Genomic DNA, 23,320 nt, shown 5'->3' on the forward strand with positions numbered 1-23,320 from the left:
CATTTTCTTTAAATCTGGTAAAATTTTTAATTAAAATATTTAGTTCTCAATTTTATACTTAAATAAAATTCATTTTATATGTCTATATATTTTTCTCCTAATCAAATATATTATACATTCCTTCACGTTTAAATTCTATTTTTTTAAATATACTATATTTTTTAAATAAGTATACTTTCTTTGATATTTAAAAACTAATTTATAACAATTTTAAATTTAAAAAAATGGACTGAAAGTCTATTTTAGTTATTATATTTAAAATAAGATTTTTTTTGTATTTATTTATAGAATTTTTTTCAAGAATAATAAAAGGAAAATACAAATTACGTATACTTTATGACAAACAAATAAAAAAGACAACGAAGGTATAAATAGTTTACCCATTTTGTAATTTTTTTTAGTATCGGAAGTTACTTTTTTTTAAGTTTGAGCTGAAATTTTATGGAAAGTTGGTAATAAATTATTTTATAAGTTACACAATTTCAAAACATATCCACACATTTTCGAATAATTTTTTATTTTATCTTATGAGGTTGAGGAGAAAATATTATAAACTTTGAATAGATTACTACTTTATAAAGTAGAAAGCATTGAAAAGCTTATTTATATTTGTATAATTTAGCAAAAAAAGAAGAAGGAAAAAAATGGCATCTTTGCTGGAAATTTAATAACATCATTTTAAGCAAAGAGAAGCAATAAGCCCAATAACCATTCTATTCCCCATTTCCACACTTGGAGACTTTCAGCTGACTTCATCCATGGCGGCTGCTTTGCATCTCAACGCTAAGCCTTTCAATCTTTGTTCCCCATCTATTAGGCTTCCAAAGTCATCGCCGTCTCCTTTCCGAGTCAAGTGCTCTGCCGGGACATCCCCTTCCAGGCGCTATAATATCGCCCTGCTTCCCGGCGATGGCATTGGCCCCGAAGTTATCGCCGTCGCCAAGGATGTTCTCAACTTTGCTGCTTCTCTTGAAGGTCTCTCTCTCTCTATACTCCCTCTCTGTTTCTTCCCCTTCCATTTGGGTTTATGTTTTGTTGGATGGATACTGAATTCTTTGGTGAGATTGTACATTTCGTATTTGTTTTTGATGAGATTGGATTTTGTTTTCGATTAGGGATTGGATTTGATTACAAAGAGATGCCTGTGGGTGGAGCTGCGCTTGATTTAACCGGGGTTCCATTGCCAGATGAGACGCTTTTAGCAGCAAAGGAGTCTGATGCCATTCTATTTGGGGCAATTGGAGGGTAACTCTACTTATAGCTTATGCTATCACATTTGGTCCTTTTTTTTTTCTTTTTTTATTTAAATGGTGTGGTTTGTTGAATAATCTCTTTGTTCGTTCCGTTTACCAAGTTACAAATGGGATGATAATCCAAAACATTTGAAGCCAGAGACTGGGTTGCTTCAACTTCGGAAAGGTCTTGGAGTGTTTGCTAATTTGCGGCCTGCAACCGTTTTTCCCCAGGTAAACTTCTACAATATCCTCTCCCTACTACACCAAACTATTTACAAAGATATTGCAAGCTCAAGGTTCATTTTTACTTTTTGGCCTGTGGTCAGTTATATTCCGTATAAACAAGATTGGTATCTTGTCAAGTTCCTGATGCAACGAATAGATGTTTTTGGTTATTTGAAGACTGGGGAAAGTTGCTTGGTTTGATACCCTATAGATAGTCTTGTTTTATGTTAAATTTTAGGCTAGCCTTATGCTGACTCGATAGTCAATATGTTCATAACGACTATGGATTATTGTTTGAAGCCCTATAGATGGCCTCGTTTCCTGTTAGTTTAGACATCTGAATTAATAAAACATGTTATGATTTAATGTTCGTAATCACCAATGGGTTAGCCTATTAGTCTGTAAGGTTATGTAAATAATAAAATGGTGTGAAGAAATAGTTCCAACCGTGATGGCCACCTACTCAAGATTTAATACCTTATGAGTTACCTTAGCAACCAAATGTAGTAGGACTAAACAGTTTTTCCAAGAAAATAGTTGAGGTATGTGCAAGTTGATTAAACTCTCGTGGATATCTAAAAATAAGAGAAATTTTGCTGGTAAGTTCAGTGATCAACTTGTCAAGACTTTCAATGGCTTGCATTATATTTAGAAGCGCAGGGTGGAACTTCAAATTTCATGGGTCCTAAATGAAAACATGAAAGAATTTCCCTATTAACATTTTTAATTGAGATTAATTCATGTGCCTGTGAGTTTATGAAGATATACCAGCGAGTATGAGGAAGAAGCTTATATGAGGGACTCTATTGCCTATTGATTACTCCGTTTCTTACTTCTTCAGTTGGTGGATGCTTCGACTTTGAAGAGAGAGGTTGCTGAAGGTGTTGATCTCATGGTCGTAAGGGAACTCACCGGAGGTAAATAATTTTCCCCTCCCAAATGAAATGAGACTGCATGTCTTGATTTCCATCCATCTCTCAATTTTGGGGTTTTGAATAAGGATCGCATGATTTCTTCCACCTGAATTAGGTATTTATTTTGGGCAACCAAGAGGTTTTAAAACCAGTGAAAATGGGGAAGAAATTGGATTTAATACTGAAGTGTATGCAGCACAGGAGGTAATTTATTTATTTTTAATTCCACTTCCTTGTGAGTTTGCATATAGAGTATCCACGACCTTTTATTCTTATTCGACATGCTCTCATCTTTCATCATAAAATCATCAATAACATTGAGATCAGCATTCCTCGAATTCAAAATTTTCACGCTGATTTACAAATTCATTCTTCAAAGTGATCATTCACGCTTGCATGTAAAAGTTATACCTTTCTTGAAATTAAGATTACATGCTTAATTTGTTTCTATATCTATAATAATCCTCTTTTATTTTATATACCATATTGTATCTATTGTTACAATTATGTTTCGGTTTGTTAATGCTTCTATTTCAGATTGATCGTGTTGCTCGAGTGGCATTTAACAATGCTCGGAAGCGTCAAGGAAGAGTTTGTTCTGTAGACAAAGCAAATGTGTTGGAGGTGCTTAAAACTTTGATAATTTCTTTTCTTGATTGATTGATGTTGTATCCATCGTTATTCATAAGAACAACCTTTTCATCCCTTATCAAGCATTTCCTACTTAACGAAGGATGGTGGAAGCTTTCTATGGAATCTGTTAGTGGAGGAAGTTTGGGATAATATCGTGCCTCTTTCTTCTTCTTGGTCGTCTTTGTCAACTTTTTAAAAATTTTAGTTCTCTGTATTATTGCAAATTTTGCATCGTGCCGAGCAGAAAATCTTTCTCTAGCCTTAAATTAGGGCTTAGCCTTTCTCATCTATTTCATTGATCTCCACTGAAAAAGTTGTTTCTCTTGGAAAAGGTTTTTAGGAAGTTCGAGAAGACAACCTCAGACCATTCCTTTATTTTGCTGGAAATAGGTTGAATTTTGAGAATGTGTTGCTGTGATCTCCAGATTTCTTCTAAGTTTTGCTGAAGATTCATTCAGTTCAGGATTTCCTTACTTTATTAAAATATAGTCATACATTTCAGCTCAGTATGTTATGTATGGTCCATGCATGTAAAAGTGTGGTCATGTGTGCTGTAGCAACCTTACACTTGAACTGTCTATTTTGTAGGCATCGATACTTTGGAGGAAGAGAGTGACAGCAATAGCTGCAGAATACCCTGATGTCGAACTCTCGCACATGTACGTTGATAACGCTGCGATGCAACTAATTCGGGAACCAAAACAGGTGTGCATTGAAAAGTAGTCTTATTTCCATAATAGGAGCTATTAAAGTGGCTTCATAGCTCCTAGTTGATTTTTGTTTGGACTGAGTGTGGGAATTTGCAGTTTGATACAATTTTGACAAACAACATATTTGGTGATATTTTATCGGATGCTGCATCCATGATTACCGGAAGTATTGGGATGCTTCCATCTGCAAGTTTACGTGAATCGGTAATCAAAATTTTTCGCTTACATTTGTATCGTGGATTTTCTATTAAGTTGTGCATTTCTCTTATGATCTAATCTTCTTCGATCCCTTCTAATGAACTTAACCGTTTGCACAGGGACCTGGACTTTTCGAACCTATACATGGGTCAGCTCCTGATATTGCTGGACAGGTTTGTGTTTTTAGAAAATCAAAATCATATCAGTAAGGATACAAAGTTTTATGATATAAAATGACATGGCTTTATCTATAGGATAAAGCAAATCCATTGGCAACAGTTCTCAGTGCTGCTATGCTTCTAAAGTATGGTCTCGGTGAAGAAAATGCTGCCAAAAGAATTGAGGCTGCAGTTTTGGATACTCTGGACAAAGGATTTAGAACCGGAGACATATACTCGGCTGGATGTGTACGTATTTTCTCGTTCTCTCTTTAGTCTTTGGATACTCTGTCCAGTAGTAATCAAATGACTTGAACCAATATATTTTAAATATCATGAAAATGAATAATTTGCTAGTTTTTGTCCCATATTGATCAAATCAAGCTGGTTTTATTTGTTCGATCAACTCTTTTAGGGTTCAAATTACATCCCTTTTATGATCAAATGTATTGCGGAGCTAGGATGTTCTGTTTTACTGCCAATTTTGATAACTATCCTTAGTACTTCCTCTTTTTGGTCATCATTCTAACGATTTTCTTAACTGCACAGAAACGAGTCGGATGCAAAGAGATGGGTGAGGAGCTGTTAAAGTCTATAGAGTCCCATAAACTTGCTACAGTTTGAGTCGAACGTGGGCGAGGGATCCTTTGTTTGCTTCATTGCTTTGCAAATGCGCTCTGATGTCAGTGTCCAACCTTGAGGTTCTCTCAATATATTTATGAACAAGTTGAGTTTAAGGTCTTCTTTTTGCGTTGGAACTATAAATAACTGTCATCTTAGGTTGTAACATTCTGACATTTTTTATAATAGGAAAATAAAATTAATTTGTCAGGCCAATTTGCTGCCTCTTTCCCAAATTTTCATTCACATCGACTTAATTTGAAACAGAAAGGTTCACAGTGAGAATGACAAAATCAAGGAAGGAATGAAGGTTGCAAGTCGTCAAGCCAGAACTCTGCTAGTCAGAGATACTTCATGCTATATAAATACAACTATTGATTCATTTGGGTTATTTTACCTTCTATGTCTATTTTGTTTTCTCTAGGGACCAAATTTGTCCTTTATTTCACTTTGAAGGGACCAAAACTATCCAATAACAAAATGAGCCAATGGTAAAAGTTCTTAATTTAAAAGGTGCTCAGCTATAAATTAAGTACTAAATTACAAAATTAGTTCTCGAACCTTAGTGTCTATTTTGTTTGTAAAATTATAAAAAATTCAAAATACAAATTTTGAGATATCAAATCCTTTGGAATTCACGATTTTACTACAAAAGCAACTTGTTTGTAATTGCATTAGACACAAAGCTTAAACTATATTTAACAAATCATTTATTTTTTAAACATTTTGAGTCTTTATAGTACTAGTTAAATGCAAATCAAAGGTTTACCATATACAAAATAAAAAACAATCTTCGATTTGGTACCCATTTGACTTCTTTGTTTTTGTTTTGGAAAATTAAATCGTTTCATTTGATAATCATTTGATTTTTTGTTTTTGAAAATTGAAACTGTGGACACTATTTTTAACTTTAAATCTCTTTATTTATTATCCATTTTTATCGATGATTTAGAAAACAAGCCCAACTTTAAAAACTAAAAAAGAAGAGTAGTTTTTAAGATTTTGTTTTTATTTTTGGAATTTGACTCAAAATTCAACCACTATACTTATATAAGAAAGAAAAAACACGTTTAATACTCAAAAATTGAAAACAATAAATAAATATCACTACCAAATGAGACATTAACTATATTGTAATTGAAAGAAAAAGCACGTTTAATACTCATAAATTGAAAACAATGAATGAATATTGCTACCAAATGAGGCATTAACTATATTGTAATTAAACTTTATTGTCTCTCAATGAATCAAGATATTTATAAAATATAGCAAAATTTTAGATTCTATCAATTTTAGAGAGTGTATTAACATATACACTATGTAAATATTTTAACAAAGTTTGTCATTTACAATATTTTTTTAATAAACAATACATAAAGAAAACAATATAGAATAAAAAAAAATTTAAATGACTTATTCTTCGGTTTTGCCGACCCGACCCGGTTTGCCGTCCCAGAGGTTAATTTCTCAAACCCTAAGTCAGATTTCGGCGCCTTCTTCTTCTTCTTCGTCTTCTTCTTCTTCTTCAGTTTCTACTTACAATGGCGCTTCAACTCACCTTCAAACCCAAAAACCCTAAAACTCTCACCAATCCTTCTCTCATTCATCTTTTCTCTTCCAATTCCTCTGCCCCATCTGATCCAAATGATGAAACCGCTGATACATCCACTGCCTCACCTCGATCTTCCATCTCCTCTTACCTCAGCGATGTCAGAGCCCGCCTCAAACAGGACCAACAATTTTCTTCTTCACCCACGGCTAGAAGACCTGTCGACCAATTCACTTCTCCTCTCAATCGCTCGACTTCTCCGGCTTCCAAAGCCGCCTCACTTGAAGAAATCAGAAAAAATCTATCCGAATTTCGCAGCCGATCGTCTGTGCCTCCTCCCTCCGACCACAGTTCTACACCTTCCTCTTCTTCGTCTTGGCAGCGTGGTGTCTCGTTTCAAGAGCTGTACAAGAATAATAGCATGAGAAAGGGTGAGGACGGTAATGCACCTGCAAACTCGAAGGGAGGTGGCCGTATCAGTATGCCATTTGATTCTATTAAGGAGAGCTTACGGCAGGTGAGTTCAGCGAGAGGGATGCAAAATGAACTGAAGGTTGGGGATTCGTTGTCTTTATCGGCTTTTAAGGACAGCTTGAAATTGAAACCGTCGGACCCGGTGATGGGTGGGACAGAGAGGTTACCAGTGTCGGTTTTTGGGAAGGAGATGAAGGACAGAAAAGATGGGAAGAATGTGGGAATGAAGACGGAGTTTGTGAAGATGTATAGCTATGATGAATTGGGAAATAAGTTGAGAGCTCTGAGGCCAGATAATGAAAAAGGGAAGAATTGGTTTTCATTGTCGGAGTTGAATGACAGGTTGGTGAAGCTTAGAACAATGGAGGAGAAGGAGACTGAGTCGAGAATTGGGGGGATTTCATTTCAGGATTTGAGAGCGAGCTTGATGCAGATGAAGATTTCTGATGATGAAAAGGCAAAGAAAGCTTCACGTGAGTAAACAAATTTGTGCGTCGTTATGAATTATAACTAGTTTTATTCAGAACTGTTCCAAGAAATTTGATCGTGTTATTGTAACTAATCTGGAAGAGTAAATGGATTAAAAATTTTGCCAAATAAGTGCCCATTTAAATGCTGGAACTTTAAAAAGTTAGAATAGGAGCCATCTTAAGTGCCTAGCAGGGAAGCTATGTAGAGCATAAGAACTTCTAAGGAGTTCTTTTGATATTCAGAGTTTGCAAAATGGAGAGAGTGAGATAATAATCAAAATAGTTTAAACAAAAATGACTTTTTTGAAGAACACTTTTTTCTTTAGTCAATCCAAACATGCTCTTATTTTGTAAGGAAGCTATGTAAAGCAAATGAACTAGTAAGGGCTGTTTTAGTTCTTTTTCTAATTAAGAGTTTACAAAATGGAGAGATTGAGATAATATAATCACTTCATAGTTCACATGCTTCTACTAGGAAGTCTATGATTATCCCTTTCTAATTTAAAATCAAAATCTTCATAATGTATCATGTCTCTTGGACGTTATTGATTTGAACTGTTATCTTGGTCCTACTGTGGGGGAGTGATGCACTTTTACTCGATTCACTGAAAGTTTGAAACTGTTTCATTTTTGCTCACCCAGTCCAGCGGCTCGATATCATGGGTCAGCTAGTTCGAACACCAAACTATATGTTAGAACCTCCAAAGGAACATCTTGTTGAGAAGGTATGAGATTCCATTTTGTAATATTAGCTGGTTTTAGCTTTTCTTTTCGTTGAACAATTTAAAACTATTATAGCCCTTGAAAGTAATGGATGCTGGACTACACATATTTGCTTGTCCTATTGTTTGCTACAACTCTAGCGCTCATTTCTAGCTCAGCGCTTGTTCATTGTTACCTTTGGATTCTTCGATGGTTATGAGAATATTCATTTTTTTCTGTTCTGTTCTTCAAATCGTCCAAGACAATCGCTTTCCTGATTTTACCCCCTTTTATTGTTAAATAGAAGGAAGCTCCAGATTTTTAAGGTTGCATTTGAACTTTCACACTGCAGTTTCATTCTGCTTACTTCATGTAAAAGTTGAACTACTTGATTTTGTTTTATTATTTACTCAAGTCAGTAATTTCGTGCAGTATTTCCATCCGGATAACATGTCATCTGCGGAAAAGATGAAAATTGAGCTAGCAAAAGTTAGAGAAAAATTTAAAATGTCAGAATCGGACTGTGGATCTGCTCGTGTTCAAGGTATATCATTTGACTGTAGTAGTTTTAACCATTCATCTCCTCCAACCTAGTTCTGGAGCACTTTTCACCAACCTTCTTCCCCCTCCCTTATTTTTGTAGTTCTTTAAGGCTGTGTAATTTAACAGACACGAGACTAGTAGGTTTCATTTTTATGGTAAAGATTTTGACATGCTTTTGATTTTTTTCCCCGATTCAAATAATGCTTAATTTTGTGCCCTACGTACTCTGCAGTTGCTCAACTGACAACTAAAATCAATCATCTAACTGCCGTTCTGCACAAGAAGGTAAATGAAACCATATTTTCCTTTGACTCACTGCACATTTTAAAGATCGTATTTCTCTCCTTGGATATATCATTTATCAATGAAATGTTTCTTATACAAAAAAGATCATAGTTGGCTTTTCTCGATTCCGTTGTATGTTGTATTGAATTTTCATATCTGGTTTTAGGAGTCATATCTCTCTCTTACTAATTTGCGAAGTTTTTTTCATCTGATTCTGTGCTATCAAAAGGGGTGGGTGTTCAAACCTCTAACCTTGAGGTTATAGCATGTACTTGAATGAGGCCACTTGAGCTATGCTTATTTTTTACTTTTTCTTTACTATTTGCGGTCACATCATTGATCACTAATGTGAAAATTGGTCGATATGTTTCAGGATAAGCATTCTAAGAAAGGTCTTCTTGCAATGGTACAACAGAGGAAAAAGCTACTGAAGTATCTTCGACGAACCGACTGGGATTCCTACTGTATGGTTCTTAACGCTCTTGGTCTTCGAGACAACCCGGATTACAAGGCCTGAGTTCAAGTGGTTCTCTGTCCTTCTCTTTCCCGAGGTTTCCTCTTCAGTTTTGTTGGTGAGAAAGTTCTGTGATATTAAAATTTGTTTAATTTATGTCATCATATCATGAAGAGAGAAGCCTTGAGCTTGTTGGCATGAAAGGCAAATTGGCATTGGAGGCGTGGAGATAGTTCATCGCTACAATGGGAAAGTGCAGTTTTTTAAAGTTTTATTTCAATAGATTGTATTATCAAATCCTGGTCTGATTAAATTTTTTCTTTTTTTTGGGAATTCATTCCTTTTTAGCTGCAAAATGAACTGCCCTGCTTCTGCTGGCAAATAATGGATTTGAAAGTAAAGTGGTCTGCAACAATTTTAGCCTGCAGTTGAACCATTTTTCATTTCATTTTACTTATAACTATACTAAATCTTCCCTTTCTTCTCTTCCCTCTTCCCCTTTCTCATGGTCTCGCTCTACAACTCGTACTGAATTGAAGAAAATAAGAAGGGGAAAGATCTACTTCTGTGGACTTGTACGAATTGGTGCATGGCCGCATCCAAGTTGGTTGCATTTAATAAAAATAGCACTTGAAGGAAAATAAGAAGAAAAAGAAACAAGGACATTTTGATGAAATTGCATGAGGATGAGGTAACACAAATGTCAAAACAAAATTCTTTTTAATTTTTAACAAATAAGACAAAAAGAAAATCATTGGACTTGAAAATGGATATATTTAGATAAATTTTGTTGAGTGATTGAGTGGAAATTAATCCCAAAAAAAAAAAAAATTGTTATTTAAATTTATTTTTGTGTAAGATATTGTTGGTTACTATTTATTTTTTAAAATTTGAAATACAGAAAAAAGAATGTCAATGAATAGTTAATAAAACAAATATCAAGCATTTAAGAATTTAATAATTGAGTAACTATAGATTAACCTTTTGAACCATATATAATAAATAAAAATAAATTATAAATATATGAAAAATAACTTCTACAAATTTGGTACCAAAAATGAATTTAATTGTTTAAAAGTAAATTTAAAAAAAAAATTATTTATTTATTTATGTATATTTAATTAATTATTTATGAAAAATAATGAATTTAATTGGTACCGTAATTTTGAGATTATCTTTTAAATAATATTATTTAAAAAAAATCAATTTTAAGATTTTCAAAATCATTTTTTTGTCTTACCAATATTATTTTTCATTCAAATTGAAAATAGTTTTCTAATTAATGGAATAACTTTGTAACCAAACGTAATACAATCAATTTAAAAATATGAAAATCATTTTAAAATTCAAACATAAAATTTAAGAGTTTTTCCAAAAATTGAAAAAACTACTTTGTTTCGTAAATATTCTAAATTATATTTTAGTCTTTATAAATTAATTTTACTAAATGTCTTCTGATAAAACTAATTTCCCCGCTTAATCAATTTCCTCGGTTTGAGTTCTCACTCTCCCTCTCCCTCACAGCCGCGGTTCCCCTCTGAACAGCCTTCAACGACGTACAACCGGCGCAAGATCATTCCTTGTTCCCGCGAGTTCAGGCCTACGCTCCCCGAGCTGAGTTTGGCGGCGTCGTCTTATTCACGGCGGCAGCGTAAGCATATCCGATTTTTAAAAGTCTCAAAAAGCCTTGGTTAAATGCAAGTTCTGTTCATTTGAAACATCACATCTGGTTGGTAAGCTCGTTTGATTGAAGGATTTTGGTTTTGAAAGAACTGTTTGTAGCAAAGTTTTTAAATTGAAAATTTATTATTATTATTATTTTTAAAAAGTTTGCTAGTTGCTTTAGAAAGTTTTGCTAAGAGTTGTAAAAGGAAATGTATCTTGATATGAAAATTTCTTATCGAGTACTGTTGAACTCATGTTTGCTTTGCTCTTCCAAAATGTTTTCAGATCAAAGATTAGGAGATACTCCAAAATATATACTCCTATTGAATCTAGTTGGTTGGACTCACTTATGTCTCATTTAGTTGTGCCCACTTCGTTTTCCATACCACTGTTCCTTTTCTTCTTTTTAATTGTAAAATCTACTCACATTTTTATTATGATGTTGAATTTAGCAGCCCTCCTTCACTTGAGCTGCCACTTCAGCTAGCCTTTGAGGACCAGTGTCGTTTGCGTCTGTGGTAGTTGCAAGTTCTATTCATGGTTTTTAATTGACTCTGGGATAAAGGTTTTTAGCATAGAATTTTACGCAGTTTCAAGGGCAAAGTATGATCCATGCTTGCCTCCACATTTTATAAGCCATTGTAAGATTAATGTCTTGTTTTACTTGTAATATATGATGTTTTTTTTTTAGATAATTATTCCTATATATTGGGGAAGATTTTATTTGTCCTTAAAAGTGTCAAGTCTATCATTTTTACCCTTGAAAGTGTCAAGTTCATCATTGTTCCCCATAAACCTTCAATTTCTATTTCATCATATTGGACACTAGACTTTGATAAATGTTGTAATTTTTACCATCTATTCATTTTTAGCTAATTCAATTACTAATGACGATGCAAAAATCTCCATTTACCACTAATTTCAGTAATATTAAGATTTGATTTTAGTTTAGTTATGTGCAAACTAGCCATTGCATAACATTATCAAAAATTAAAATTTTAACAGAAAATATTGCTCTCGTGTCCGCTTCTTATAAAATCCTATTATAGATGATATGTGTTTTGTAATTCATGGTACTGTTATTGTTATTATTATTACTACTACTATTATTATTTAATTATTTTTTGAACCTTTTGTAAGGAGTGTGTACCAATATTCCTGCTCACTTTGGCTTATTAGAACATTTCTTTTGATGATATTTGGAATTTAAACGTATCATAGAGGAAAAACTATAAGACTCTTTTAAGTTTAAGGTTAAGACCACAACATTCACCTAAGTTTGAGGTGCGATTTGATGGTTTAGAGTAAAAATTAATACCATACGACAAGTGTGGTGGTAAAAATAGAAATTCTCTTATATATCTGTTTTGGGGGGCTATGATGTGTCGGTTAGACATACATTTGAATCTTTTCTTGAAGGTGTCTTTTTCTAAAAAAAATCGAATGTGCATAAAATAGTTTCTGCTTCAATCATGAACATTTTCAAATTTCTTTTGAAAATTATTGATAAAGAGGACCTCTTTAATTTTTATTTTTCCTATTTAGGAATTTTGGAGTAGTAACAACTAGATTATTCTCGTGTTTTCGACCAAAAGTTGTGTGTAAGAACTTTATCCGGAAGATCCAAATGGGAACTAATCAGAATTCCATCTCAAGAGGTTCTAGCAGCAACTCTAGAGGAGCCTTGGTGGTTCTAGAAGGGTTGGATAGATGTGGGAAGACTACGCAGTCCAGTAGATTAACCCAGTACTTAGAAGGACTTGGCCATTCTGTTGAACTATGGCGGTTTCCTGACAGAACCACTAGCGTTGGACAGATGATATCTTCCTATCTTTCTAATGAATCACAGCTGGATGACCACACAGTACATCTTCTTTTCAGTGCTAACCGATGGGAGAAGAGGTTTACATTTTTTCTTTATACAACCTGCATACTAGTTTCTTAGGTTGATAAATTTTCAACTCCTAAGAAATGATGGAGCTTTCTTTATTGTTATTAAGTAGCAAGCATTAAAATGAAAAATATTGATACTTGGTTTTAGAAGTTCCAAGCAACAGAAGTTGCAAAATTATGACCCATAACCATTTTGTTGCTTGTAATATAAGGGTATGGTATATTTCTACCCCAATAGTATGTGATTTGTGTTTAATTACTGTAATACCCATGCAGATCCTTAATGGAAACTAAGTTGAAAGGTGGAACCACTCTTATTCTTGATCGGTATTCTTACTCAGGGGTGGCCTTTTCATGTGCCAAAGGACTTGACCTTGAATGGTGTAAGGTAAAAATACAAATAAACAATTTGGATGAATCCTTTGTTTATTTATATGATATCAACGTTTCGTTTCTATTTGTATTTTTAATGTGGGATGCTAAAACTCTGAAGTTATGTAATGGTTCATTTCACCCATTTTGTAATTTAACTTGTATAACTCATTTCTTCTTTGTGGTGTCTAAGTCAAAAGCCTTTTTCGTAATTATGGCTTAGCTTTAAACCTCCATGTTTTAAGGCTTTGCTTCACTATATGCTGTGAGGGGCCCTTATCATTCTCCTATTGCCAAGTGATTTTTGTTATAGTATTATATCTTATTTTTGTTAAGTGCTTGTTAACCATAGTTCCCTCTCATTTGGAAGTGATTTTGTTCATTCATGTATATACCCCTCCTAAACACTGGTGTTACAAAAAGTCTCTACTTGGTGTTCCCTTTCCAGATTGTTTACTAATTACTCTTCCTATGATATATGTCTTAAGTGAGAGGCTTTTCTTTCTCCTTCGTAATTCATGCCTTTTTATTTGTTCTTTTTTCCACTTCCTAGTGAGGATTGGGGTTATCTTTTAAGCATTAGTCTCTTTTCATTACTCAATGAAAAGTTTTGTTTTCTGGTTTAAAAAAGCAATATATTCCTGTTGGTTCATGTCCAACAAAGAGAAAAGAAAGAAAAAAGGAAATGCTGATGTCATGTTTGTCCTTTGCAGGCGCCAGAGGTTGGCTTGCCAGCTCCAGATCTAGTACTTTACCTAGAAATATCTCCAGAGGTCGGTTAAATCGTTACATCATTTCATTTTGGAACAATTTAAATACATTTATTAGGATGGTTTATCATGAATCACCTTTTCCAACTTGTAAATGTACTGAAGCTACATATTGACATTTTTGGTTTGGGACCCTTCAAATCATAGATGATATAATGACTTTCAACCACGTCTGCTCATATAGATATAGGAGCAATTGTAAATTTTGTATTGGATTTTTGTATGGAACTCAATGAATATCTGGTTTGTAGCATACAGTAAGTCATTGTTCGGTAGAGCAGAGGTTATTAGACTTATTTGAAAGTTCTATTATGTCATTGATGACGATGGATTTGAAAACATTAAATTAATATCCAAGAGAATAATGTTGTTTTGTACCATATATGATATCAAAAGATTATACTATCTGCGTGACTTTATCTATAGGAGTATTGCCATTTTTTATGGAAATGATGAAACTTGACTTTGATTTACAACCCTCACCAACCAGACAAATTCTCAAGTTCAAAAACGTTCTCTGTATAATGATTGCTTGGTGAATGAAGAGTTGTTTTGAATGATCAGATGGCTGCAGAAAGAGGAGGATATGGAAGTGAGAGATACGAGCGGATAGACTTCCAGAACAAAGTTATTAAGTCCTATCAAGTTTTGCTTGGTTCTAATTGGCAGGTAACTTGTTTTACATTTGTGTCTTGGAAACATTTATACGCCTAGACTGTGAGATTGGTGTGTGGTATGTGTTTAGGATGCCTAGACTGGACACTCCTTGCCCCATGGGCATGTGCCCAACACCTAAATATCTGGTTATTTAACTATTTTTTTTCAAACTTGGTTGAATGGCTTGAAAACTTTTTGGGGAAGTTAGATAAATTAGAAAAGAAGCCGTAGCTGATCCACATACAAAAGCTTCCAGTAGCCAATTTGATACGGCCACTCCCAGAACATTTTCACCCTTTTCCCAAGTAACTGATGCCCCCTACTGTCCCCTCTTCCCCCTAACTAACTACTACCACTCTTTAGTTTTCCTTTTTATACTTCTTCACATACCTATTCATAGTAGGATGTTTCTTCTTTTCCTTCCTCTTATAAATATGTATGATAGTAAACCTAACTTAAGCACCAGCCATATGTTGGTTGCTGCTCGAGTTTTAGTTTGTGCTTCTTATAGTTCAAACTGAAAATATGAAGGAAATTTTGAACATTAAAATATTTGGTGACCTTATATAAATTACGATGGGTGCCGAGGCTCCCCTTCTCACTTCCTTCCCCTCATCTCAAATGATCTTTTCCTTTCTACCCTGACACCGATTCTTGTAACTGTCAAGTATGAAGAGACTATTTGGGTGCAACTTGGGGTAGAATCCAAGCTCTTTATAATTGAATACGATGGTTGAAGTATAGGAAAATTATTTCATGTAGCGTAAGTAGCCTAAAAGAACAATCCTCCCAAAATTAAGTTTGTGAATATTTTATTAGAGTAATAATGTGTTTCATACCAGAGGGAAATACTCGTATTCATAGAGTTCATTATAAGTGGGGTAACTGGGGAAGTAACATAGAATATTACCCGATCAACCCTATTATTTTTGTGTTAAAAAAATTAATCTTCTTCTTCCTACATCATTCTACCCCTTAAAAAAATACTTGTCCTAATCCATGGTAGCCACCTACTTAGGAATTAATTTTCTATGAGTTTCCTTGACACCTAAATGTTGTAGGATCTGTTGGGTTGTCCTGTGAGATTAGTAGAGGTGCGTAAGCTGACCTAAATACTCACGAATATATATAAAAAAATTGTTTTTCAAGTCCCGTGGAGCTAACGGATGAGAATTTTCGATATATATTTAACCAAGATAGAAAGTTCCTTTGATGACTTTGTCTAATCTCTCCTATTCAACGAATTTATTGATGAGGAGACATTGCTTTGGGCTTTATGTTTCGTCTTATTTAAGGTGGTTTGTTTGCCGACTGTATTTTGAGCTTCCCTTTGTTGATTTAATTGCAGATTGTTGATGCTTGCCGACCCATGGAAGTTATCGAGAAAGAGCTACAGGAGACTGTCCTGGACTGTGTCAAGAAATGCCAAAATGGGGCACCTCTTTCCCATCTTTGGTCAAATTGATGCATTCTTCTGAAGCTTGAGTGGTTTTCTTTTTCATTAACCCTAATGTTTTTATTTCGAACATGTTCAGAACTTGGTGGCTTTTCTTACGTGTTTTATGTTTCTTTGAACATTTATATAAGTTTAATTTGGCGTTCCTTTCTCACAAAGTTCTAATTTTCAAGCATTATAGACTATAGAATTATGAATTGCTGAGATTCTTCTTATTATTGACAAAAGGAGTAAACCCTATTATATATATACAATGATAGATGTCTAATATAGCAAAATCCTCAAGGGTAAAAGGACTAATAAATAAGGCAAGGATATTACAAAGAGAGAAGGTAAATAATTGCTGGAAATAACATTCCAAAGAGATGGGGAAATGAGAAGGCTTTCCATAACATAGACAATACGAAGCAATATGTGATTATTGCTAGAAAAGATAAGTTCAATCATGACACTTCTATCGAACTTCCTACCACTCCCCAAGTCCCCATTAGCTTACACCATCTAAGAATACAGAAATATTTGAACTTTTTTGTTAGAGCAAGGCTAACTTTTTTCTAGTTTTGAACGTTTTGAGAAGTTGAAGATTGTAGAAGTTTCATGCTTTATAGACTGGCATGTATAATGTAATCATCCAGGGTAAAAATGCTCAAAGTCAAACATGACAGAACACTGAAGATAGTAAAAGACTCTTATGGTCAACATGCTTAACGGCTTGGCTACTAGTTGCTGCATTTTAAAACGAACGATTCACTTCCTTGGCAATGGAATCATGGAGTTGTGAAGGGTGGTTCAGGTGGCAGTGGCACCAATGGCTCATTAAAACCAATATCCGGTGCTGGTGGTGCAGACACAAAGGGAAATGGTTCCTGTGGAATATCTGGGACTTCAGGAACGAGGGGAGGTGGAAGAAAGGTTCTGGGAGGCTGTGGAAATGTGAAAGGCGGTGGGTCCGTTGGGATTGATACTAGTGGTGGAGGAAATATAGGGATGAACGGTGGTTGATCTGGTGTGAATTCAATAGGAGGTGGCAGATCAAGCACTGGTGGAGGTAGTAAAAATTGTGGCATAGGCGGTGAGAACGTTACTAAAGGTGTCGGAGTAGATAATAGTGGTGGTGGTGAAGAAACTAGAGGTGGTGGAAACCAAGTTGAAGGTGTTGGAGTAAATGATAATGGTGGTGGTGGTGAAGGCACCAAAGGAGGTGGAACCGTTTCTGAAGGAGTCGGAGTAGATTGCACTGGTGGTGGCGGTGAAGGAACCAGGGGTGTTGGGGGTGGCGGAGATGGATTTTGAGGTGAAGTCAAGGGTGGTGGTGGCGATGCAAGAAGGGGTGGTGGAGAAGGAACTAAGGGAGCTGGCTGATAAACTGGAGGAGGAGAAGAAACTAAAGGAGGCAGAGGAGGTCTTGAGGGTGCCAAAAATGGGTTATCTGATGGGGAGATTGGGAAAGGCCACTGCCCACAGGTTCCAAATAAGTATTGATAAAGTGGATCACAATCAGATCTTCTTCTTTTTCTTCCATTGCTTCTGCTTCTACTTCGTCTCTTTTCTTCATCCTTCCATCCTTTTCTTACATGTTGATTTTGCTTATGTTCAGTATCTGCTTCTACAAGTACTTGGGAGATCAACAGCAGAGCTAAAAATGATGCGATTACTGTTGTAAGCTTCATTTCACTTCTGATTTTTCTTTATCATAATCCAGTATGCATTTTGGTTATGTATATAGAAGAGCAAGGTACAAGATTTGTTTGACTTTGCCTTGAAGTTTGCAACGATGATGCTGAATTCTATAAACATTTATGCTTGACTTTCTTGAGTTTTAAAGAGCAGAAGTTAGATAGGTGGAAAAATTTGAATGCTGCACCAGTATGAATTAATATACACAATACTCAATGCTGAGAGAGGAATGGGAAGCAAGGAGTTGCTTCCTTCTAATTCGTGACTTCCAATGCCAATTTATGTAAGTAGTCTATAAATACCTTTCTCTATCTCTCTCTGAGTAGTTGAAAGTTGCATAGAGAGCTTCTCCCTTCTCTCTCTTAGTAGTTGAAAATCTTGTAAGTTCGAAAGAAAGAATAAAAGTCTTCTCTATCATTTATGATGACTTGGACTTTGAGATTTTGTATAGTTGAACAAGGAAAAAGAAGGTTACTCTGCATGTATTTAATGTTGATTTGGTAAAATAATCAGATATGAAAATATTCAAAGTAAGAATAAAATGAAAGTAATTCTTTTTTTTTTTTTTTTTCTTGAAGGGGGTAAGGATGTTAACTTAAAGTTATGGAAACAAAATATACTTTGAAGGTACTCATCCTTGAGGGCTGTCTTGATTCAAGTGCCATCTTCTTGTCAAAGGGAAGAACTTTTGAGCAGCAAAATGGAAAAAAAAAAAAATAAAAAAAAAATATATAAATATAAATATAATAAACAAAGATTAAGTTTAAGGTTTAAATAAACAAGATTAAAAGTTTATATTAAAATTGATATTGTTTAGGAAAAAAATGATTTTTTTTAACCACCATGAAATTAGTTTAAATATAAAATTATCGAAGATATTTAAATATAATAAAATTTTACTTTTTATTAGATTTACTCGATATTTATCACTCTAAAGTGATAGGTATCCTCAATTCATTTTCTATCGATAAATTCTTTAAAGAATTTTAAGGTATTTCAATATTTTAACCTTTGTAAAGTTTATCATCAAGAATTTGATCACTTGCAATCATTGGAGGGCAAGAAGAAGTTGATTGAGATATCTCTTACTGTAGTGGTAGATAAACTTCATTGTAGTTATCTCTACTTGTTTTGATCTTATTCGATAATCAATTTTTCAAATTGATCCACTGATTTGAACTTGTCTACACCAATTTTCTTTACTATTTTTGGGATAAGTTTTATTGATAATGTTAATAAACTTGTTTGGTTCTTCACTAGAAATGTTCACTCCAATTGATAATGCCAAGTGTATTTTGTTTTCCATATTTTCAACCAATCTTAAATCTAATCTCTATTATTAGTTTCTCACAAAAAGTTTTAAGAAATATTCACACTTAATTTTTCTTCAAAAACATGTTCTCCAACAATAACCTGTTCTCAAAATCCTCATTGGCTACTTCGACCTCCTCAACCTTCCTCTGCAGCAATGGCACCAAGTCCAAGCTTGTTCGAATCGTCACATCGAGCTCCACCACGACAACTTTGCCCAGGCGGTAGAGATTATGATGTGTTTTATTCCAAAGAGATAGAGTTCCTTGGTAAAGGTCAGAATGTGGGGGAATACAGATATGAGGAGAATGGCTTTGTTTTGCCAAATGGGAACAGTAGAGGGCTCTTAGGAAAGATACTTCATATGGGGTTATTGTCATTTTTTTAGTTGAGTAGATAATAATGAACAATACCTCGGTCTTCTCGGTCTTGTGTGTTGTGATCGAAGTGTAAAGTTGAAATGAGTTGAGTCGAGGGTATTTGGTGAGACTTCTTTATAAACTAATTAGTACTATGGTGAGTTTAATTTTAGGGTTAACGAGAAAGAAAGAAAGTGGATTTTAACTCTTCATTTGGAAAAATAGGAAACCAAAATGGCAAGTGGAATCTTAAAATAAATAATTACAAGTTTATAAAAGTCGAAAATACCTTCACTCATGCAAAAGACATATGTGTATCTTATTTGGAAAGATTCTTAATACATTAAGACAAAAACTACCTAACATAGTTTTAAAGTGTGATTATCAATCCCCTCCATTGATTCATTATATTGAGCTTTTTTTTTTAACATATTTTTACTCATCGTTTGTAGGATTGTAAAAATGATCGAATAACTCAACGTCCAATCCTTATATGAAGTTAGTTCAAAATTTTGGTATTTTCTTTTTTTATAATTTAGTAAAACTAAATTTAGGCCCGTCTCACTTCTTATTCTATTTCATGATTTCATATCGCCTCATGCTCGTTAATTTATTTATTTTATTTAAATTACTTACTTGATATGTTTTTTGAATTTTACAAATTTAAACATTTGGGATACTTGAATGTATTTTAGAAGTTGTGTTTATATTTGGTTTCTCCTTTATTTAAGGACTTTTTTGTTACTTTATTATTAAAATTGTGCTTCATGAATATTTATGAATAATATATGGAATGTTAAAAAATTTTGAATGGATGATTGAATTTACAGGTACAACAATTTTAAATTTAACAAACATTAGGAATGAAAAGACAAAAAAAAGAACAATGAGTTGGTTTATGAATACTCTGTTATTCCAATGGTCAACCAAACCAACCCATTTACCCTTGTACTTTCTAGAATGCTCGTTTCTTCTTTTCTTTTCGGGAATAGTTTTTTTGAAACGAATGATCCCAAATCCTCTCCACCACACCACAACAAATCACAAAATACATTTAAAATCTCTCGATCTCTTTATTACTTACTCACTTCATGCATATTAAGAAACTTCGGACATAATCTATTTTCCACTACGCACCTATTGGAAAATGTAATTTTTCTAAGTATATTGAATTACCATATGATAGTTTTGATATGATTGTAACACCTCAACTATAATTAATTACCCTTTTTTTTCTTGTAAATGAGAGTGTAATGAGTTCACTTCAATTTTGATTCATTTTATGGATGAAATTAAAGTGTAATGAGTCTTATTCACTTCTTACCCATCCCCCATGGAACCTTTAACACCATCGAATCACTTTTCAGATAAAGAAGAAGAAGAAGAAGAACAACAACAACAACCAACCAAGAATTTATTCCGATCATCGAAAGGCCTGAATCTGCACAACCTATCCCATTTCTTGGATTGTATATCAACACTTTCTTGCTCTGAATTTGATTGATGAGACACTGCACAGAAATCGTCGGAGCAGAGCGAAAGAATCGAGGAATTCAGATGGAGAAGAACAATCCTTCTTGTCCTCCAAGATTAAATATCAATCTTAAAAATCTTCCTCCAATTAATAACCCGCGCAATGTTACTGGGACTCACTCCTCGATTCCGGTAAAAACTCTGTTGATTTACTGCGGTTGTATTCGATTTTTCTTCGGGATTTGAAACCCTTTTTGACTTTCGATCTGACTTGTTTCAGGCTAAATTTGAGAAATCTAGGTATATTAGGCGCGTTCCTCAGTTTATACCGTTTGATCACCGGCCGGAAATAAGGTCGAATGATTACCCTGGCTTGCCGGCGATGAAACTAGCGTGTTCTGATTCCGCTCGAGCTATGAACACGAAGACGATTCCGGTGGCTCCGTCGGCGGATTACTTCGTTCAAAAGAAAGATAATTGCAAGGATTTAGCTTCGAGGTGTAGTTGTTGCAGACATGGCTCGACCAAAGAAGGTGCCGGTTTAAACCTAGTTCCTCAACTTCATTGATTGTTATTTCGAATTCGAGATAGATGATTCTTGTTGTGTGTTATCATTTTCGGTTATTGTTGTTTTCTTCGCGATTTTCTTCCAACAATTGATTGTTCAACTGAACTCACATGCATTTCATCAGGAACACTGTCTTTATCGCCTGTTTATTACCCCTATTCACTTCCCAATTCGTCATTAATATTTGTCCATTAATTTCAAAGTGCAGTTTAAAAAGGAAAGAAAGAAAATGTAAGGATTTGGTCTCTAAAAATTTTCCAAAACAAAACTCTGGATCAAAACCATTTTCTGGATCATGTTTGAACAGTTTGATTTCTTTCAATTTTTTCTCTCTTGTTTTTCTTTTGATTCTTCTCAGGATGACTTGTTTTCAGTAATGAATGAAGTTGTGTGCGAATGATAGCATGCATTAGATTTCATAAATCATTCGATCACAATCCCTAGTGGTTGAAAGCTTTGAGAGTTGTTTCTGAATTTATGATTGTTTCCTCTTATTAATTTTTAATTAGTCAGAGAAACACTCATCAAATTCTAAAACAAAAATGTTTTTGAAAACCATTTGTTTAGTTTTCAAAACTCTGACTTGTTTTATGTTAAATATTAATAGAAAGTGAATTACAAATATAGAAACTTATGGATGTTATGAGTATTTATAAACTTGTCGTTATCAAATGACTTATAATTTATTACTTTCTCTTGCTCCAAAGAACAAGTTATGATGCTCTGCTCTTGAGAGTTGGAATCTCAAAATATCACTTCGAGTATGTAAATAGGAGACTAAATGATTTAAAATCGTTGTTGTTCTTTGGAGTTGAGCACATAAGCTAGGAGTGCAAGGAGTGAGCCTCATTCTCCATTTATCAAATAAAATAAATCAGTTATTCAAACATGTTTATACCTTTTTTCCCCTTAATTAAAAGGATGGAATATAATTTTGCAACTTAAATATCCAAAAGTGCTTAAGCTTTTTCACTTTGATGGCTTACTTTATCTTCGTTTAAGTTGGATGAGGAAGACTGCTTGTTGCCTCTCTGATTCCCATGAGCGTTGCCATGGCGCTTCAGAAATTTTGATTTTGACTACTCAAAGTTTGCTCTAATGGTTTGGCTTCACCCTTTTTCATTTTAGGTACTCCAGAAAAGAGAGCGGCAAAGTCCCTTCTATTTGAGATATGCACTGCAAATCACTGGCAGCCTCCTCTATTTGAATGCTGTGAAGAAGAAGGTCCCAGCCATGCAAGAAAGTAAGCTCAATATAACTCTCATCAACATAAGTAATACACTTGCGAACTTACAGATTACTTGTTATGCCTTTTGGTCTTGTAGATTAACCGATAGTACTCAGAAGTTGCCCTCTTCTAACAACTACTTTTTGAAGATTTTATAGCGTTTACAAGCCTTACTTGAACAAAATTTGTTATTATAAGTCGTACAACTCTGTTTCTTCTTTTTATATTCAAAACGGGTACAATTAGATGGCACCATGGAATCAGCTGATGAAGGTTTCTTTTTAGCTATGTTTGGATTTGACATGTCAATATAGTATCTGTACTGTGCGAACATGAGCAAGAATATAGATCGGATCGAAAGGAAGAAAAAAACACATCCGAGCAAAGAATCAAATTAGTAACTAGCTTCATTTATGGAAAACAGAGTTATTTGATGGGATTTTAGGAATTGATGCAAAATTTTGATTTTGATTCAGGTATAGATTCAAGGTTAGTATTGAAATGAAGGGAGATTGTGAAGCAGTTGTGGAATGCTATGGAAACCTTCAAACAAGAAAGAAAATGGCAGCAGAGCATGCAGCCGAAGGAGCATTATGGTACTTAAAGAATTTGGGATATCGTTTTGAAAGATGATAATTAGGAATTGTAAAGAACTAGAAATGAGAAATGGAAAATGAGTAAATCATTTTTTGACCTAAACTCTTTCCATCGAATACAGAT

General features: G+C 34.1%; 4 protein-coding genes across 13 annotated transcripts; all 4 read left to right on the top strand.

The window, feature by feature from the left end:
* Positions 1–629: 629 nt before the first annotated feature.
* On the top strand, positions 630–4,910 carry LOC103494678 (3-isopropylmalate dehydrogenase, chloroplastic-like). The gene is made up of 11 exons (XM_008455977.3): positions 630–975; positions 1,116–1,245; positions 1,355–1,466; positions 2,302–2,377; positions 2,490–2,578; positions 2,912–2,998; positions 3,596–3,712; positions 3,814–3,921; positions 4,035–4,088; positions 4,170–4,322; positions 4,623–4,910. The coding sequence occupies exons 1-11, from the start codon at positions 759–761 to the stop codon at positions 4,695–4,697; spliced, it is 1,218 nt and encodes a 405-aa protein (XP_008454199.2). The 5' UTR covers positions 630–758; the 3' UTR covers positions 4,698–4,910.
* Positions 4,911–6,154: 1,244 nt separating this feature from the next.
* LOC103494679 (uncharacterized) lies at positions 6,155–9,607 on the top strand. Its single transcript, XM_008455978.3, has 5 exons — positions 6,155–7,190; positions 7,830–7,912; positions 8,322–8,433; positions 8,665–8,717; positions 9,091–9,607. The coding sequence occupies exons 1-5, from the start codon at positions 6,236–6,238 to the stop codon at positions 9,232–9,234; spliced, it is 1,347 nt and encodes a 448-aa protein (XP_008454200.2). The 5' UTR covers positions 6,155–6,235; the 3' UTR covers positions 9,235–9,607.
* Positions 9,608–9,715: 108 nt separating this feature from the next.
* LOC103494680 (thymidylate kinase) lies at positions 9,716–16,211 on the top strand. Of its 9 annotated transcripts, XM_051087407.1 has the most exons (8): positions 9,716–9,862; positions 10,696–10,822; positions 11,292–11,477; positions 12,382–12,738; positions 13,006–13,117; positions 13,815–13,874; positions 14,436–14,540; positions 15,877–16,211. In XM_051087407.1, the coding sequence occupies exons 3-8, from the start codon at positions 11,449–11,451 to the stop codon at positions 15,991–15,993; spliced, it is 780 nt and encodes a 259-aa protein (XP_050943364.1). In that variant the 5' UTR covers positions 9,716–9,862; positions 10,696–10,822; positions 11,292–11,448; the 3' UTR covers positions 15,994–16,211. The 9 variants fall into 9 exon arrangements, with proteins under 9 accessions (XP_050943364.1, XP_008454202.2, XP_050943360.1 ...); XM_008455980.3 differs by lacking the exon at positions 9,716–9,862 and having other exon boundaries at positions 10,634–10,904; positions 11,289–11,477; XM_051087403.1 differs by lacking the exon at positions 9,716–9,862 and having other exon boundaries at positions 10,634–10,904.
* Positions 16,212–20,449: 4,238 nt separating this feature from the next.
* LOC103494682 (uncharacterized) lies at positions 20,450–23,299 on the top strand. Of its 2 annotated transcripts, none has more exons than XM_008455984.3 (4): positions 20,450–20,996; positions 21,085–21,337; positions 22,501–22,615; positions 23,077–23,299. In XM_008455984.3, exons 1-4 carry the CDS (start codon positions 20,835–20,837, stop codon positions 23,231–23,233), a joined length of 687 nt encoding a protein of 228 aa, XP_008454206.2. In that variant the 5' UTR covers positions 20,450–20,834; the 3' UTR covers positions 23,234–23,299. The 2 variants fall into 2 exon arrangements, with proteins under 2 accessions (XP_008454206.2, XP_050943366.1); XM_051087409.1 differs by having other exon boundaries at positions 20,569–20,996; positions 22,510–22,615.
* Positions 23,300–23,320: the final 21 nt, after the last annotated feature.

Source organism: Cucumis melo, chromosome 7, assembly GCF_025177605.1.
Source record: "Cucumis melo cultivar AY chromosome 7, USDA_Cmelo_AY_1.0, whole genome shotgun sequence".
Lineage (NCBI taxonomy): Eukaryota > Viridiplantae > Streptophyta > Magnoliopsida > Cucurbitales > Cucurbitaceae > Cucumis > Cucumis melo.